General features: G+C 47.7%; 8 protein-coding genes across 8 annotated transcripts; 6 read left to right on the forward strand and 2 right to left on the reverse strand.

The window, feature by feature from the left end:
• Nucleotides 1-1012: 1012 nt before the first annotated feature.
• N7479_010204 (cleavage polyadenylation factor subunit MPE1) lies at nucleotides 1013-3088 on the forward strand (the record flags this gene model as incomplete). The annotated part of the gene is made up of 4 exons (XM_057257895.1): nucleotides 1013-1205; nucleotides 1282-1579; nucleotides 1634-1734; nucleotides 1797-3088. Exons 1-4 carry the CDS (start codon nucleotides 1034-1036, stop codon nucleotides 3086-3088), a joined length of 1863 nt encoding a protein of 620 aa, XP_057105353.1. The 5' UTR covers nucleotides 1013-1033.
• Nucleotides 3089-3807: 719 nt separating this feature from the next.
• On the forward strand, nucleotides 3808-4748 carry N7479_010205 (ornithine decarboxylase antizyme; the record flags this gene model as incomplete). Its single annotated transcript, XM_057257896.1, has 4 exons — nucleotides 3808-3964; nucleotides 4022-4031; nucleotides 4075-4425; nucleotides 4532-4748. 4 exons carry the CDS (start codon nucleotides 3808-3810, stop codon nucleotides 4746-4748), a joined length of 735 nt encoding a protein of 244 aa, XP_057105354.1.
• Nucleotides 4749-5159: 411 nt separating this feature from the next.
• Nucleotides 5160-5858, forward strand: N7479_010206 (yippee/mis18 family protein; the record flags this gene model as incomplete). Its single annotated transcript, XM_057257897.1, has 1 exon — nucleotides 5160-5858. The coding sequence occupies one exon, from the start codon at nucleotides 5160-5162 to the stop codon at nucleotides 5856-5858; it is 699 nt and encodes a 232-aa protein (XP_057105355.1).
• A 284-nt stretch (nucleotides 5859-6142) lies between these two features.
• On the reverse strand, nucleotides 6143-7540 carry N7479_010207 (uncharacterized protein; the record flags this gene model as incomplete). Its single annotated transcript, XM_057257898.1, has 2 exons — nucleotides 6143-6409; nucleotides 6476-7540. The coding sequence occupies 2 exons, from the start codon at nucleotides 7538-7540 to the stop codon at nucleotides 6143-6145; spliced, it is 1332 nt and encodes a 443-aa protein (XP_057105356.1).
• A 397-nt stretch (nucleotides 7541-7937) lies between these two features.
• On the forward strand, nucleotides 7938-10211 carry N7479_010208 (DNA polymerase epsilon noncatalytic subunit; the record flags this gene model as incomplete). The annotated part of the gene is made up of 1 exon (XM_057257899.1): nucleotides 7938-10211. One exon carries the CDS (start codon nucleotides 7938-7940, stop codon nucleotides 10209-10211), a length of 2274 nt encoding a protein of 757 aa, XP_057105357.1.
• Nucleotides 10212-10428: 217 nt separating this feature from the next.
• On the reverse strand, nucleotides 10429-13723 carry N7479_010209 (mediator of RNA polymerase II transcription subunit 14; the record flags this gene model as incomplete). Its single annotated transcript, XM_057257900.1, has 2 exons — nucleotides 10429-12978; nucleotides 13031-13723. 2 exons carry the CDS (start codon nucleotides 13721-13723, stop codon nucleotides 10429-10431), a joined length of 3243 nt encoding a protein of 1080 aa, XP_057105358.1.
• A 421-nt stretch (nucleotides 13724-14144) lies between these two features.
• N7479_010210 (uncharacterized protein) lies at nucleotides 14145-14399 on the forward strand (the record flags this gene model as incomplete). The annotated part of the gene is made up of 2 exons (XM_057257901.1): nucleotides 14145-14191; nucleotides 14258-14399. The coding sequence occupies 2 exons, from the start codon at nucleotides 14145-14147 to the stop codon at nucleotides 14397-14399; spliced, it is 189 nt and encodes a 62-aa protein (XP_057105359.1).
• Nucleotides 14400-14762: 363 nt separating this feature from the next.
• Nucleotides 14763-16608, forward strand: atg22-1 (putative autophagy protein Atg22; the record flags this gene model as incomplete). Its single annotated transcript, XM_057257902.1, has 2 exons — nucleotides 14763-14895; nucleotides 14969-16608. 2 exons carry the CDS (start codon nucleotides 14763-14765, stop codon nucleotides 16606-16608), a joined length of 1773 nt encoding a protein of 590 aa, XP_057105360.1.
• Between the last annotated feature and the right edge of the window lie 187 nt (nucleotides 16609-16795).

A 16795-nucleotide genomic window follows, 5' to 3' on the forward strand; every position in this document is an offset into this window, starting at 1 on the left:
ATACATCGATTTTACTATGGTGTTTCGACTGCGCAGCTCGCTTGTGTGCGCAGCTCGCATGTGAAATACGTTAACCTCTTTGTGGGATTACTAAGCCCTGCCTTTAGTAATCCCTCTTGCTGAGAGCACTTCCTTGGCGCGACCAAGTAATCGGCCTCAGGCACCAAACAGTAAGCAAACCCTGCAAACTGCTTGGGAGCACAGTACGCCTCGCCTGTGGCCACGTGATATACTGGATATAGGTATAATCCTACTCATAAAAGCGGTCTAGAAGGCGGTGGAACCAGAAGCAAATCATCTGACTTTTCCTCACTTGCCACTTCTTCACCTTCTCCTCTCCGCAGACGACACATCCGGTGCTACGAAACTTACATCCTCACCATACACGGACATTATTTCTCCTACTTCTTTCCGTCTTTTGTCTCCCTCTTTTTTGATACCCTGTCCAACCGTGATTATCAAATCACATTACCGCGACGCTTCGGTCTCGTTTGATAGTGAATTTGCTCATTCCTAACAGGTGTCTCTATAACTGGATTTGGTGTGTGCAAGGATCTCCAGACAGGTCTGATCACAAGTCAGGGTGCTAGGGTGGTTGCAAATCACTTGAAGGACGGGGCAGACCATCAAATCTCTCTTGAATACACCTTTTTTTAATATTCATCACCAGTGTTCCTTCGATCATCGTATTCATCCATTCTTTGATCTCCATTTGTATGCAGTGACCTGAACACTCACCATTCAGCATTCAAAAAGATTCATTCACACATTCTATTGTTCAGTGGTCTATTGATCCCTGCTTTTTTTTCTAAAATATCTTGTGCTTTCTCTGTTATTTGAACAGATACCATCTGTTGCCCGAGTTTCTTTGTTGTTACTGGTGATACACCAGTTTCACATCATCCCACGATTTTTTCTTTGCTCTCTATTATCCCCTATTGCTCATTGTACACAGCGGCGGTGCCCCTAAATTTGGGTCTTAATACACCCACAGCCATCTTTGTTGCATCATCCCCCTTCCAAATTGAATACAATGTCATCGTCCGTTCATTTCAAGTTCAAGTCCCAGAAAGAACCCTCACGGGTCACATTCGATGGCACTGGTATTTCGGTCTTTGAGCTCAAAAGAGAGATTATCAGCCAGAGTAGATTGGGCGATGGGAGTGACTTCGAGCTGTCGATCTACAATGAGGACACCAGAGAGGGTAAGTTACCTAGTTACCCAATTCCAATATGCTCCATTTGTTCCTGATTAACATGAACCTCTCTGACTTCCAACAGAATACGACGATGACACCACTATAATCCCTCGGTCGACTTCTGTGATCGCCCGTCGATTGCCTGCAGCGCGCCCTGGTAAGGGCGGTGCCGCTCGTTATGTTTCAGGCAAGATGCCAGTCAACGCTCGCAGTACCCCTCGCAATGAACCATCGATGAGCCGAGCAACACCCGGCACGGGGCAATCCGTGAACAACAATGTTCTCGAACTCAATAACGCCCAGACGGAAGAAGAGAAGATCAATGCTCTGTTCAACCTGCAGGCTAGCCAATGGCAGGAGCAACAGCAAGAAATGGCAAAGTAAGAGCATCCCAGCCAGACTTTAATTATGTTGGAGATATTGATTCAATTTAGCGCAACACCAGTACCATTTGGTCGTGGTAGAGGGAAACCTGTCAATGTACCCGACCACCCTCCGCCTCCAGGGTATCTTTGCTATCGTTGCCGGGAAAAAGGTATGTTCCTCTGGCTAAATCACATACTTTACCTACTACAGACCACTAAACTTCGTATGCAGGTCACTGGATCCAAGCCTGCCCTACTAATAATGACCCCAAGTTCGACGGCAAATATAGAGTCAAGCGATCAACTGGCATACCACGTTCACTTCAAACCAAAGTCGACAAACCAGAATCCCTAGCCCCCGATGGCTCCACTGAAGACTCAAGGAATACAGGGGTCATGGTGAATGCTGATGGCGACTTTGTCATTGCAAAGCCAGACAAGGCAGCCTGGGAATTGTACCAAGAGAAGGCGAGGGCATCGGCGGCAGCAGCTGCCGAAGCAGCAGCTGCCGAGGAGAGCAAAGCATTGCAAGCTCGAGGTCTGGAGTGCCCAATTGACAAAAGGATGTTTTTAGAGCCAACAAAGACACCATGTTGTCAGAGGACATATTGCAATGATTGTATTTCAAATGCTTTGATTGAAAGTGACTTTGTTTGCCCGGGATGTGCTACAGAAGGGGTTTTACTTGATAATCTCATTCCCGATGATGAATCTGCGTCAAAAATTAAAGTATATGAAGCTGACAAGGTCGAAGCCAAGAAAGAGAAGGAAAAAATCGCCGCAGGCCCGGATGGTATTCCTGTACCCGAAGTCTCCCAAACTGAACCCAAGGAGCCTTCCGCCAACAAAGAGCAAAGTCCGCCCAATCAAGTCCAGGAGACCGCGCCCACACAATCCAAGAAAAGATCTGCCGAGGACGAGACTACCAGCCTGGGTGAAACTGCAACCCCCGAGGCGGGTAACGTGCCAAAGAAACAGAAGGCAGATGATGGTCACTCCGACGTTTCGACCCAAGCTAATAACGTCCAAGATGGCGCGCCTGGTGTTGCCCCAACAAATTTTAATAATCAGGATATGCCCTTCAACGGCTTTGGACCAATGCAAGGCATGCCTATGATGCCCTTCTCGGCTCCTGGATTCGGCAATGAAACCATGGGGCTTATGAACCCGATGGCGATGGCGTCTGCCAATGGCTTTCCTAGTGGCATGGCCCTGGGATGGAATCCCATGAATATGCCCTTCAATCCTCTTCAAGCTGGAATGTTCGATCAAAGCAATGGTGGCATGTCGAACGGATTTTCCAATATGTTCAATGGAGACCCTTCAATGATGTTCCCCATGGCTCAAAATGGGTTCCAAGGACCGAGCTCTGGAACGAACAATTTCTCAAATCAGCAGCGGACAGCTTTCAGCACACCATACTCACGGGAAGAAGATTCACCATATTTCCGTCAGCCTGTGAATCCGCAACGTCATCAGGCTAGAAACCGACGAGTTCGACCTAGCGATTACAGGGAGCTTTGAATAGATAAGTGCTGGCTATGGCTTAGATGGATTTGCATTATGGTTTTATCGGTACATTGTGTATATGCATGCATACCATTTAGAGCGGCTTTTTTTTTTTGCCCCTTTTCTCATTCGCTCGTGTCATCCTGAGGAGTTCTTTTTTTCGCCTCCTTCAGAATGTGTACTACTACCATAGCTGCAATAGGAATAATCTAATTCTTATTATTTCTCACCTCTCTGAATACTTTTGGGCAGGGATTAGGCATTAATAGCATTGGCTGCCTATGATGGCCTTGAGGTCTGTTCAATTAGTAAAAGCCTTACTGTTAGAAATTAATACCTCTTATCACCTATAAATTGATTTGGTTAGCAACTAGTAAAAATCATGTATAAGAGAGATAAAAAAAAGAGCTCAAGGGAGAAAGGTGAGGATATATAACAATAGTTATATTTCCATATACATACAACATAGAGATAGAAGGTCAGGTGACTGGGGGAAATTGCTCACCCCCTCCCATTCACACCGTCTCTACTTTGGACTTCCACAACGCCCACATCATCACTGTCCATTTCCTGTTCAACATCTGACTCGCTTTCTTCCTCGCCAAAATATCAACCGTCTTCATCGTGTCTTCTCTACTCACTTCAATTTTCAATTTTCGATTTAGGTCCATATCTTGACCTACGTTGTTCATCAAATACCTCACAGAAATTACCTGAAAGATCCGCCGGCTATCATGGCGAAATATATGAATAACCACAGTAGTAATTGCAATCAAACGCAGCGGTTCCTCGACCAAAACTCCCAGAGCACCGTTCTCGCTACTTGCTACAGTGTTGACCCGTCGACCTCCAAGGTCCACGGCTTCCACTACTGCACTACCCTGGGCGCCGGTATGTAACTTGTAACCCCAAATCGAGTTTTGCTTGAGATCTAATCTTCAAATTTAGGGGTACAGTGGTATCCCTGAGGTCCCTTCGGGGACTAAATCGTCTCTTAAAAGTCCTCCCCATGACATCCTCGATTCCCGCGCGGAACGAACTTGGCCTGAAAACAATTGGCCAGAGCACAAGGGGGAGGCAACGCATAACATCCCGGAAGAGTGTGAGAGACTCTTCTGTGACAGACTGTCTGCGACATTCCTGGGTGAGAGGAATTTCGTAGGACAGGAGTCACTGGGGATGGATGCGTTCCAAAATATCCAGTCAAATCAAATCGGAATCCAGCGATGGATAGAAGTGTGGGATTATTCAGGCGATGCTATCTACCGCGGATTTGTAGCTGAACACAATAAGGAGCGGACTTTGTTCGTCTTCTTCGAGGACCGTGCGCTTGAACATGGTCTCAAGTCAGGGTATGTACGCCCCTTGTGTTTCCTAGACCAGTCAAGGCTTTCCCCTTTTGTTTAGTGACAATCCTTCATGTCTTTTTTATACATCTGCTGATCTTTGCCCCTTCAGCCTGATCGCACTGTTTGAACTTGCCGATATTGCCACCTTTGGGTGCTCGCAGATAGTTGCCTGTGTCAATCGCTCCCAGCGCACAGATGAAATGGAGCTTGTGCGAAGTCTAGGATGGTGTGGATTCGGCCTCACCACCTTGGCACCCTGGGTCTCATGCGATGACCAAGGGCCTTGCCTTAGTAATAAATGGCTTTTCTTGGTTGCTGAGGTCTAACAATACCACACATCATCACATTCATTCATTTTGTTTGGATTGGAGTTACATGTATTTCTTTTATGTCTTGGTGCTTCAACTGTCTTGTTTATTTAGAGTATCGAGTGTGTCGAGTATTTCTTTACATATATATATACGGAGCACATGTATGTACGGAGTATGTACTGTTCTGATGAGAAGGACCAGTTCCCCCCACTTTAACAGAAAAAAAAGGCTGCGATGGTAAGATAAGAGATAAGCCATGTACACAGCGCCCTACCTATGTAGGTAGAGAGCTGCCTACATAGGTACATGTAGGTATGACCTCATATTCAGCTTTCACTTAGGCATATCCCTTCCAACCTTAGAAAGCCCTTCAAGATCTTTCCAGAGTGAAGCAACCTGAAGACACCTGTTTAAATCTCTCCCAGAATGTCCAAGGAGCGTGTCAAAAACCTCCAGTTCCCCAAATTCCTCCTTCCCTCCGTGTTTTCTACGAAACGCAGTGCGGGGCTTTCTCCAACGGACCATAGACCACAAAATACGAAAATCGAGAAGTATCTCGACGGCCATGTTTCCTATCTGCGCTGTGCAGGCTGTGCCTCCCATCTTTGTTGGACTTCCCAAATTATTAGCAAAGGGTTTACAGGTCGCCATGGCCGTGCCTATCTTGTGTCGGCGGAGCCAGTAGCCACTGCTGTGTCGGTCAGTGCGTCGTCTTCGCCTACAGCCTCACTCCCCAATACGATATTGCAGCGTCCAGTTCCTCGCCAGCTTGTTACAGGAGCGCACACAGTTAGCGACGTTAGCTGCTTATTCTGCGATAGTGTCCTGGGCTGGAAGTATGTTGCAGCCGAAGAAGAATCACAGCGGTACAAGGTTGGCAAGTTCATCCTGGAAACTAAGAAAATCGCCACCTCTTCATGCTGGGAATCTCCATCCGGTATGGATCATGCTATGCAAGCCAATCACCAATATGAAATCGAGTCTAGGCCAGTAAATACAGAATTCGACAGCCAGGACGAAGATGAATGTGAGGACCTGTTCGCTGGGATCTGGAGCCCTGGACTTGCTGCACGTCGAAGAAACCGTGAGATTAAACGTCGACCCGCAATTTGGGGAATCTCATAAGCCGCAGGAAATCCTGGGGATGGACCTTGTGGGATGAGGCCAATGCATAATGTGACATGATACCCTTTTTAACAAGATCCTTACTTTTTCTCTACTACATGAATCAACTATAATACATATAGCTCGCGATTCATGATTAATTTTTTTTGGGTGTGAAGTCCGGCATTTCGCACAAGACCTGGTTCGTTGAATTCATCAACACCCCGGTAACTTAGATGGGTTCTATGTAGGGTGGATAAAAAAAGGAGGGGATGGGGCCCGGGGGAAGTAAAATTCCGATTCGTTCAAACACGAGACCGTTTGGAGTTATTCTCTGTGGATTCCTCGGCAGGTCTTTTTGAGGCAGTTTCGGCTTGCTGGGTTGGCTGCTTGGCAGGCTTGCGTTTGACAAGGGCAGACAGATCTGTTGCTCCCTTGCTAGCTGCATCAAGCTGAGCTTTTTGGTCCGTTGCTGATTGACCGATAATCTGACCCAGAACTCCTTTTAGCATAGCCTGATTGGCTTGGTCGTTCTGCTCAATTGAGATAGGTGGTCGGCGCAGATCACGTAGCTGATTTATTTTATTATTGATGAGTTCAGGCAATACAAAAGGAAAGACAGAAGAAGAAATACCTACCCTTTGCTCCATCTCAGTCACGATCTCCTTGACATTTGTGATCTTCCGCTTTGTTGCAGTTGCTTTGTCTTCATCCCCATCCTTCTCAGCCTCAAATTTCTTCTCCTCTTGGGCCATTCGGAGTTTACAGCTCGCGATGGCATGTTCCATCTGGGTGGCAGCTTCTTTCCTCATCTTTTCATCAACTCTGGTTTTAGTGTTGCCATCCTCCTCATCACCTTGCTGGGCCGATGCAAATTCCAGGGCGAGGGAGAGCTTGTAATGGCACTCAGCAACAGAGGGGTCTTCTAGAGAATATAGCGAGTATCTCAACTCGAGAACAGTTCTCAAGTCGGAAACCGCATCATTGAATCTCTCTGCTTCTAGCGAGATTTCAGCTTGAAGATCATGTGTGTCTGCGATTCTTTCCTTGATGTGCTTTGTGTCCGATGATACCACAGTCGATTTTCCTTTGTCGTCATTTTCCTCTGCAGCACTTAGCTTCTTGAGGTATAGCACACGGGCAAGATCTAGGACCTCAAAGGCATTGGCAAAATCGTCGTCCTCTTCATCGTCCTCCGCTTGCTCAGCAGTTTCCTCATCCTCGTCTTCAGAGTCAACAAAGTTCTCGTCTCCTGAAAACTGGAAGAATGGCTTAGATTCGGTGGATTCTGGTTCTTTGTCTGCGCGCTGGGTGGAAGGTGGCTTTCCGGCCATCGAATTCGCAATCGCGTCTTGAACAAGGGAATCACTAGTGGGGTTCGACCCAGCGGAAGATATATTTGTTGAAGATGCGGTGCAGGATTGTGACTGTTGCTCGCCGGCTACCTTGGAGCCAAGGACATCACTTTTACTCACAGCCACATTGTATAATGACTTTCCGTACGCATAGAGTAAATCAGCATTCTCGGATGACAATTCGCCGTTGAGTTCGGCCTGAAGCTCAGTAGCTTGGGAGTACAGCTCGGAGGCAGAATCGTGGTCTTTGATTGCATCTTTTGCAGCTGCGCGTGTGATCAAGTCATCGAGTTGGGTTCGTTTTTCCTGCTTCGAGGCGGGAGATTGAACATCTTGTGGGTCAGCCATAGTGGATGCAATTTTAGTGAAGAGTAAGTAGTGAAAGAAGGAAGAAACAAATCGAAAAATCGGAAGGATAGCTTTTCCTAAGAAGTCAGAATAAGACTAAAGTATGAGAGTCGAGTGAAGTGGGAAAGAGAGAGAGAGAGAGAGAGAGAGAGAGAGAGAGAGAGAGAGATTTGAAGAAGCTTTAGCTCCGGCGCGCGTGTCACGCGTCTTCGATTTAATTGAATTCTTGTATCTCTCCCTCTCTTTTTCTCTGTCTCTCCACATCTCCTCTATTTCTGTGCATTTACTCTATTTTTTTACTAGAGCCTTTTCTATTCTCAATTGATTTCCGCTTGAGCTTCTGAACCGAGACCCAATTTATAAGGCTTTGTCGCGTTCCTTGAAGTCCTGAGACAATATGGACGCCTCAACACCGCGACACCCTGATCGTTTCAGAATGTTGACAGAAGACCCTATTCCATCATCCTCCCCTGCATTTGGGACACCAGCACGTCCATTTCGAATACCCAAGGGAAATGTGCCTCCCCCCAAAACTTCAATTTTACCAATCTTACTACCTCCATCAACTTTACGCCCAGTAGCCTTTCGAACCTTTACCCGCAAACATAATCTCACAATATCATCATCTGCGCTTCAAACATTAGCAGTGTTTGTGGGCAAAAACTGTGGCTCGGGATGGCGCGAGGAAGGCCTAGCAGAGCGAGTCCTAGATGAGGTTGCGAAGATATGGAAAAGAGCCGGCGGAGGTGTGATTGTCGAGGAAGGGAAAGGAGCATCCCTAAAGACAATACTGCAAACTCTCGAGGGCAGTATGAGTGGTGGTAGGGTTGTTGTTGGGAAAATGACTTCCCAGGATGGTACCTTAAAGGCATCCACCCTGGGTGTAGACGATGGGCGGATTGAAACAGCAGTTGTTACCTCAAACCAAGGGACCGCTGAGGAAGATGACACACAGCTGTCACTTCACCCGAGATATTGGCTCAAAGTAATTGACGCCTTTGATCTTCCGCGTTTGACGTATAACGTTGACAAGAAACACTTCGAAGCCATGAAGTCAAAGCCATCCTTGTTTCCATCACCATCTCACAAAACTGCACTATTCCGAGATCGGTACAATCTTGTCTATCAGCGATTGCTCCGCAATGAATCTTTTCAGAGCTCATTGGGTGTCGCTGGTATTCCTTCACTGCAACGTTCATCGTCCAATTTTGCCCACCGACAATCCTATAAACTGACACCAATCGCAAATCTGTTGGGCAGAAGTGGGACCTCACATCTACTACTAGGGCTGCTTGCAATTTCTCCTACTGGAGATCTGTCTATGGTGGACTTGACTGGGAGTGTAGCATTAGACTTGAGCCATGCCCGGATGATACCAGAAGATGGCGCATGGTTTGCGCCGGGTATGGTTGTGCTCGTCGATGGCATCTACGAAGAGGAAGAGGTGGTAAAGGGTGCTGCATTGGGAGGGAATACAGGAGTTGGTGGTGCAATTGGAGGTCAGTTTGTCGGCATATCAATCTGCGGACCTCCCTGTGAGCGACGTGATATCTCGCTAGGAACAAGCAACCGCCACGACAGCGGACAGATAAGTTCCAGTGGTGGGTTTGGGTGGGTGGACTTTCTCGGATTGGGAAGTGAACGTGCCCAGGGTGCACGAATGAGAAGAATCGAGGAAAAATGCCTACGAGGAGACCAGGACGCCCCAGAAACGACCAGGCTCAAAGTTGCTATCATGAGTGAAGTCAATCTAGACAACATGAAGACACTGGACGCTCTGAAGAAGATCTTCACTACCTACAATGATCTGTGTCTTCCTGCACGTCCACAAGCCTTTGTTTTGATCGGCAATTTTGCGCAGAAAGCTATCATTAGTGGAGGTGGCCGAGCTGGGAGTATTGAATACAAGGAATACTTCGACTCATTGGCACTTGTTTTGTCCGATTTCCCGGCGTTGCTACAGCACTCCACCTTTGTCTTTGTGCCTGGTGATAATGATCCTTGGGCATCGGCATTCTCTGCTGGTGCGGCCTCAACAGTACCACGCCAACCAATTCCCGAATTGTTCACCTCTCGAGTCAGACGTGCATTTGCAGCAGCAAACTCGGAGTTGAATAAGTCACAAACTCCTGAACCCGCGGGTGATGCAATTTGGACCTCAAATCCGGCACGTCTTTCATGGTTTGGGCCAGTGCATGACATCGTCATCTTTCGAGATGATATCTCAGGAAGACTGAGACGTAGCGCTGTCAACACCACCCTTGACAATGAGTCATCGAACAGTGCTACTGGTGATGCAGTCTTCGCCACGGGTGAGAGCCAGATCGAAGACATGAGCCAGCAACAGGGCACTAAGGCAGAAACCGCATTATCTGGAGCGTCAATGGCTCGTAGACTCGTCAAAACCATACTGGACCAAGGAACAATCTCCCCATTTCCGTTGCCATTGCGGCCCGTTTTATGGGACCATGCCTCAGCCCTACAGTTGTATCCGCTGCCAACCGCATTAGTACTTGCAGACCCCGATGCTGCACCGTTTTGCATGACCTATGAGGGCTGTCATGTCATGAACCCCGGCCGCTTGCTACCGGAAGGTGGTACTCCCATGGCCAGATGGGTCGAGTACGATGTGTTACGCAACAGAGGAAAGATCAGAGAAGAGCGTTGTTAACCTAGCTGTAGGAACGATTTAATTAGAATTTCACGTATCATGAACAGAAATACATTTAGATGCTATGTCATATCGAGACCTAAGAATACACCGTGAAGAGAACATTGTAGTTGCTCTTGCATTGAAACGGAAAAGGCTCAAAAAAGGTATTGAGCTACACCGAAGCCCTGGAGAGGACGGAGATAGAAATCTTTGGATAAATAATCACAATGCTCACTTAGTCAATGGTGATGACATCAGTACTTCCCCTGGCTTGTGGAGGGGCAGATGTCGAGCTTTGGATATGCAATTGTTTTGGGATTTGCTCAGATTTGGCTTCCACTCCTTTATCGAGTTGAAGATGGGGAGCGTTAAGGTACTCATGCAGCTCGAGTATGAGGTTTCCAACCTTGTTGATACTCGCTACTGCTCCATCCCCAAGGCCGTTCCAACCATCGCCTTTTGACTGATAGAGTTTCTCTTGTATAAAAGCTGCGACCTGAGCCCGACCAGACTGGTCCATTCCGTTGGCATCCCTTAACATCCAGACCAAGCGGTCCTGGTGCATCACTGCACTCAAGTGGAAACGAGACCTTAGTTGAGGATAATGAATTAGGTATACAGTCGGTTTACGCACGATGATCTGCACAATTGACAGATCTGTCTGGCTTGACTGAGGAGTGATCTGATCTAATGATCGTAGCAGAGGAAGCGTGGTAGCCAAGAGTTGGAGGGTTGATTCAACACCGGCTTCAGTGAACCGCTGGTTCAAAGCCACAGTGAGGGGCTCCTGAATCCTGCGATGAGGGCTGGAGCTTTCGAATTTGATGCCCAGTTTCAGTTGGAAAAGAGGCTTATTCTTTGAAATAGCATCGGCGACGTCAACATAGTCAGACAAAGAAGGTCCCTCGGCGCTGATATCAAAGAAAGCAGAAAATTTGTTCTCCGGCCCGTAAGCAAAATCGATTCTTGACAAGGACAAAGACTGGGGCTCCATTCCCTTCCGTATGAGGGACTGAAGAATAGAGAGAACACACTCGAGTCGCTGCAAGAGTTCGAACAGACAAGCAACAACGGAATGTCCAGCTGGCACAAGCAAACGAAGTGCGAAGCCAGCACCCTTGTCTTCAATAATTAACGAAGAATCCATCTTTGAGACGAGGGGCACCAAGGATTTGATGCGGGTTTTCAAAGTGCCATGAGCCATCATTATGACAGAGCGGCTCTGGCTGTCAATTCCATGGAAAGCTAGCCGAATCATTTCTTTGAATTGCGACTGCTTCTTTACCCCGAAGGGCAAGGTGACCCGGAAAACAGGTGGAAGTGTGGACGAGCTGTAGTTGAATAAGAGATCCGGAACTGTGAGATCCTTTTCTAACTGCAATTCCTTTAACGATGGCCAGAAATGCATGGCTGGCAAGTCTGCTAGATAACGCGCATTGGCATGGATCGTTAGTATTCCAGTGAGACCATGGACTAGCTCGGCACATGTTGTGTAATTGAGCCGTCTCTGCGGAGAAACGAGAGCTTCGCTGACGACGTGGACCTGCGGAACACTCACACCATGATCGCCAATACTATAAAATGGTCCCATTTTCGCTGCTTCGGTTGGCCGAAGTTGAACAAGCCACCAGCGGTCACCATCCATGCTGCTGGTCGCTGCAGCGACCCAGTGTCGGTTCCAAAGCCGATGGGTGAAGAAAGCAGTCCGCATTACACCAGGAGGGAACAGCTTGCGGGGATCAACCCCAAGAACTCTTTGATTCACAGATTCGAGACCGAGTGCCTTTGTGGCGGAATCAATCTCATCCACCGCAATGATACACCGCAGTCGGGCAACACGAGATAATATCTCTTCTATCGATGATTTATAGAGCCCTCGATCACCGTCGAGGCGCTCCAACACATGTGGGGTCCCGCACAGGGTAATGGATCCTGACATAGGCTCAATAGAAACCCGAAGAGAACGTGAGCCTGTAAGTTGCACATCAAGGCGACAGTCTCCGGGTTCTGTCGGTGATAGCTGAGCCTGTAGTGATAGTGTGTGGTTTGAGAAAAGAGTATGCTTTTTGAGGGTGGTAAATGCGGTAGAGAGAAGATGTGACACGTGTAATGCGATGACGCTTCTCAAAATAAGCTCCATAGATAGATCACCTGGGCTGAACCTGATCGGATCACTGCTGACCTGCTGGCCGTCACGCATCCATCGGAAGCCAATATGAGATATCCCAGGCTTCGGGTCGCTACAACTGCCACCATAGTGACCACTCTTCACTCCGATTTCGAGCCAGCTCTTCGGTCCCGATCTCTGAGGCCAATACTGGACAACAAGTGTTCGATGTAATAGCTCAATACGCAACGCATCTGCCCAGAGGCCCCGAGAAAGGTCCACGGCTTGCTTGAAGAGAATGTTAATTTTGTTCGTAAGAACGAGACCGTGGAGAAATTGGAAACATCCCATCAAGCCATCATCACGAAGTAGATCGTTGATTTTACCGTCAAGTTCATTGAATATTCGACCTTTTGGTATAGGTGATGATGGCGAGAAAAGAAAGCGAATGTCCACGAAAAAAAACTGCGATGCCTTTGACTCTTCGGCAACTGAGAGATCAAGTTCAAATTCACCAGAAATTGTGAATGTTACCCGGCCATCATGGACCCGGTAATTGCGCAGTGGGGGCGGCACTGAATCATGTAATGCCAATCGCACGCTGATGATTCGGTTGAGTTTAAGTAGCTTTTTGAGCGTTAACCGTGCTGTCAATGGTGTGGGCGGTTTGTAACCGAGCTGATAAATATGTTAGAGTATTACATGTTGCCAAACAATTCGGGAAACTCACGTCTGGCAAAGAGGCTACTCGCCCCTTTGATAATACCTCCACCGCTGTTTTTAAATCTGGGTTGGCGACTTGCGCTCGAACAAGATCTCGCTTCACTTCACCGACATACTGGAGAGCTGCGTCGTATGATTGGTGTCGTGTGCGAATGAACCCTTGAATATCAATGAGTCTGCTGACATCTGCAGCTTGTCGACTCCATTGCGAGAGGACCAAAAGTTTGATGAACTCAGCTCTCTTGGCATGAGCGAAATCCAAGAACCGTAACTTCTTATGCACATTCTCAGATGACTGGTTGCCGGTTGGTTTTCCATTGGTTGGCATCGAACCACCCGAAGCTGGCACTTGTATCGTAGCCAATTCTGTAATCAACTCCGACAGCTCATTCCAACATTCCTGTACTGATCGATTGACCAATGTCCCGAACGGAAAGAACCCCTGTGTGATATGTGGCAGTATGAATGGCGTTGTCGGCACAGTTTCCTCTGCCTTATCTACGAGCGTGCTTGGATGTTGATTCGAAGCAGCAATCCCGCTCGATGCGCCGTTGAGATAAACCGATCCATTCATGCCGGAGGACTGAACAGACTTGTCGGTAGTACCAAAGACATTAGGCGCACCATTTCTGGCCTCATTGAGGCCTGGCCGCCGGACAGATCCCTCAATGTTGACATTGTCCATGACGACACCGGGCATTTCTGGAAGTACAGGCTAGCTGCGTTATGATTTTCCGTCCAAGCTTTCCTCCCCCTCGGCCCTCTGCACGGCGCAGAACAAGCGACACAGCACAGGCACTGTTCCGGGTCCGGTCCAGTCAGCGCTGGGGTAGGAAGGGAAACCGAAATCAAAGATAACGCCACAGATAGGTCCTCGATCTGTTGCCACGTGTTTCACGGACCGTGCAAACAAAAGGCCACGCTCATAATCGGAGGAGCTTAGCGCACGGCTTGGGATTCAAATGGGCCTCAAACGGTCGATCGAGGCTCGGGCGAGGATGGCAACGGATCGGGATCGGAATCAGTGTAAAAATTGCTCCGTATCGCACAGGTTTCAACTTCGATATGTCTAGTAGCTAGGTGTGACGAGGGTTGCCATGGAGTATCTAGATATTTCAAGGATGATAGCAGGGTTGTCGCAATGCGAGGAACGCAGCAAACCAGTCCGGTGGGCAAGAAACGAAGGGCAGAATAACTGTCAAAGTAACTAAGGTGAATTTGAAGCTTTTTTTAGAGAGTCTGGAAAAGAAGCACCTGAGAATAAAATGAGTGCCCAGAAGAGGACTGGGTTAACAATATCTCAAGCCCAAGATGATTTGATCAAAGCGCGATGCGCTGCATGCATTTACCCTACCGCCTTCCAGTGGGTGCCTTGATGCCTGGTATATGATGTATGCCTTTACATAGTACATATAGGTACATACAAAGTAATATATTTCGTATTATTAGAAGTACCAGTACAACCATTACGGCACAATTTAACACTGACCTGAGGTTCTCAGTGACTTCTTAGATACCATACCTTGTAATTGAAGAACCTCTGGGGTTCTCCCCAGACATGTCAACATTGGTCCTCATATGACCTCACCTCTTTGATACCACCTGGGCATCACCCAACACTACCACCTATGAAACCGCTAGCCCAAGTGAATTTTAACTGGGATTTATTACCTTGCAATACTATATGCTTCCATATTTGATTCATTTCTGGCCATGAAATTGGCTTTCCCATACTAGCCATGAGTATACAGGAGAATGTCGAGTCTCTTCCTCAATATCCTGGCGATGACACTCGGCCGACCAGCAAGAGGGAGCTTGCCGGCTGGTATTGTTATGGCTGGGCTGCCGAGGTTTTTGTGGTATGTGCCATGGGTACGTGTGATTCTACTTTCATGGATCCTCTTTTTTGGATCTTCACCACAGACTTTATCTGACCTGAGAAAAGGTTCATTTCTTCCGATAACGCTAGAGCAGATGGCTCGAGATCGGGGCGTGCTGCTGTCTGACAAAACTACGCCATGCAGCGCAACTTGGAGCCCCTCGCCGCCATCACCAGGCTCAGATACACCGGTACCCCAGGTATCAAATGGTGGCCAGTGCATCATTTACTTCCTCGGCGCTGAAATCAACACAGCAAGCTTTGCCTTGTATACCTTTTCATTGAGCGTCTTAGTCCAGGCAGTCCTGATAATTTCAATGTCAGGAGCCGCTGACCACGGAACCTATCGCAAAACACTGTTGATTATTTTTGCTTTCATTGGCTCAATTGCGACTATGTTGTTTTTGATTGTGGTCCCTAGAATTTACCTCCTAGGTGGATTGCTTGCAATAATTTCAAATACTTGCTTTGGTGCATCTTTTGTTCTTTTGAATTCGTTTCTGCCTGTTCTGGTCCGCCACCACCCCTCGCTCAAGGAAAGTGAAGAGGCGACACCGTCGGGTGATAATGTTGCAAGCCTCAGCGGTGACTCTTTGTTTTCTTCAGCCGGAAATAATGACTCAACGAACGTGGATGACCTCACGCCGTTACTCGGGCCTGACAGGGAAGTCACAAAGGCGTCTGCTGCCACTACCACTTCCCTGGAGCTCAAACTTTCCACCAGAATCTCGTCCAATGGCATTGGTATAGGATACATTGGTGCAGTAATTCTGCAGATGTTTTCTATCTTAGTTGTTGTGGTCGTGCGTCCATCAACATTCTCATTACGCCTTGTGCTCTTTTTAATTGGGTTATGGTGGTTTGTTTTTACTATCCCGGCAGCCTTCTGGCTGCGCACTCGACCAGGTCCACCTTTATTGGGCAGTGATGGCAAACCACTTCATTCATGGATCGGATACATGGCATATGCCTGGAAATCTCTTGGAAAAACCGTGACGCGGGCACGGCAACTGAAAGATATCGTGATCTTCCTTGCCGCATGGCTCCTTCTCAGTGATGGAATTGCCACTGTCAGTGGTACTGCTGTACTGTTTGCAAAAACCCAACTGAATATGAAGCCTGCTGCCCTAGGATTGATCAATGTGATCGTCATGCTTGCAGGAGTGTTCGGTGCGTTCTCTTGGAGATACATATCAAATTTCTTCAATCTACGAGCCTCGCAGACAATCATTTCCTGCATCATCCTGTTTGAGGTCATCCCGCTATATGGTCTTCTTGGGTTCATCCCGGCCGTGCAACGCGTAGGACTTGGTCTCCATCAGCCTTGGGAGATGTATCCTTTGGGGGCCGTTTATGGCCTTGTCATGGGTGGACTGTCATCATACTGTCGAAGTTTCTTCGGGCAACTTATTCCCCCAGGTTACGAAGCGGCTTTCTACGCACTTTATGCAATCACCGACAAAGGGTCTAGCATTTTTGGGCCAGCCATTGTTGGCGCTATTACGGATCGCTACGGTGAGATTCGACCGGCGTTTGTATTCTTGGCAGTTTTAATCATTGTGCCACTGCCACTTATGCTTTTGGTGGATGTTGACCGTGGGAAACGAGATGCTTTAGCATTGGGAGCCGAATTGGATGGCTTACAACAGGGACCTGAGTATGGGATCATATCTGACGGTCAAACGGAAGATCCGATTGAAGACTAAAGTATGTGACTGTGATTGTGATGTATGAAGTAGGAGAATTGCTTTTTTTTTTCTCCTTCAGTCTTCCTTTTCTCCTTTTCTTTTCTCTTTTTTCTTTCTTTTCGGGGTATATTAGTAGACCAGCGCTCTTCGTCTTGGGCTATACAGAAGCAAATATAGGGGTTTAAAGGAAATAAGGGTACTCTCA

Source organism: Penicillium vulpinum, assembly GCF_028829585.1.
Source record: "Penicillium vulpinum strain IBT 29486 chromosome Unknown utg000004l_segment0_segment0, whole genome shotgun sequence".
Lineage (NCBI taxonomy): Eukaryota > Fungi > Ascomycota > Eurotiomycetes > Eurotiales > Aspergillaceae > Penicillium > Penicillium vulpinum.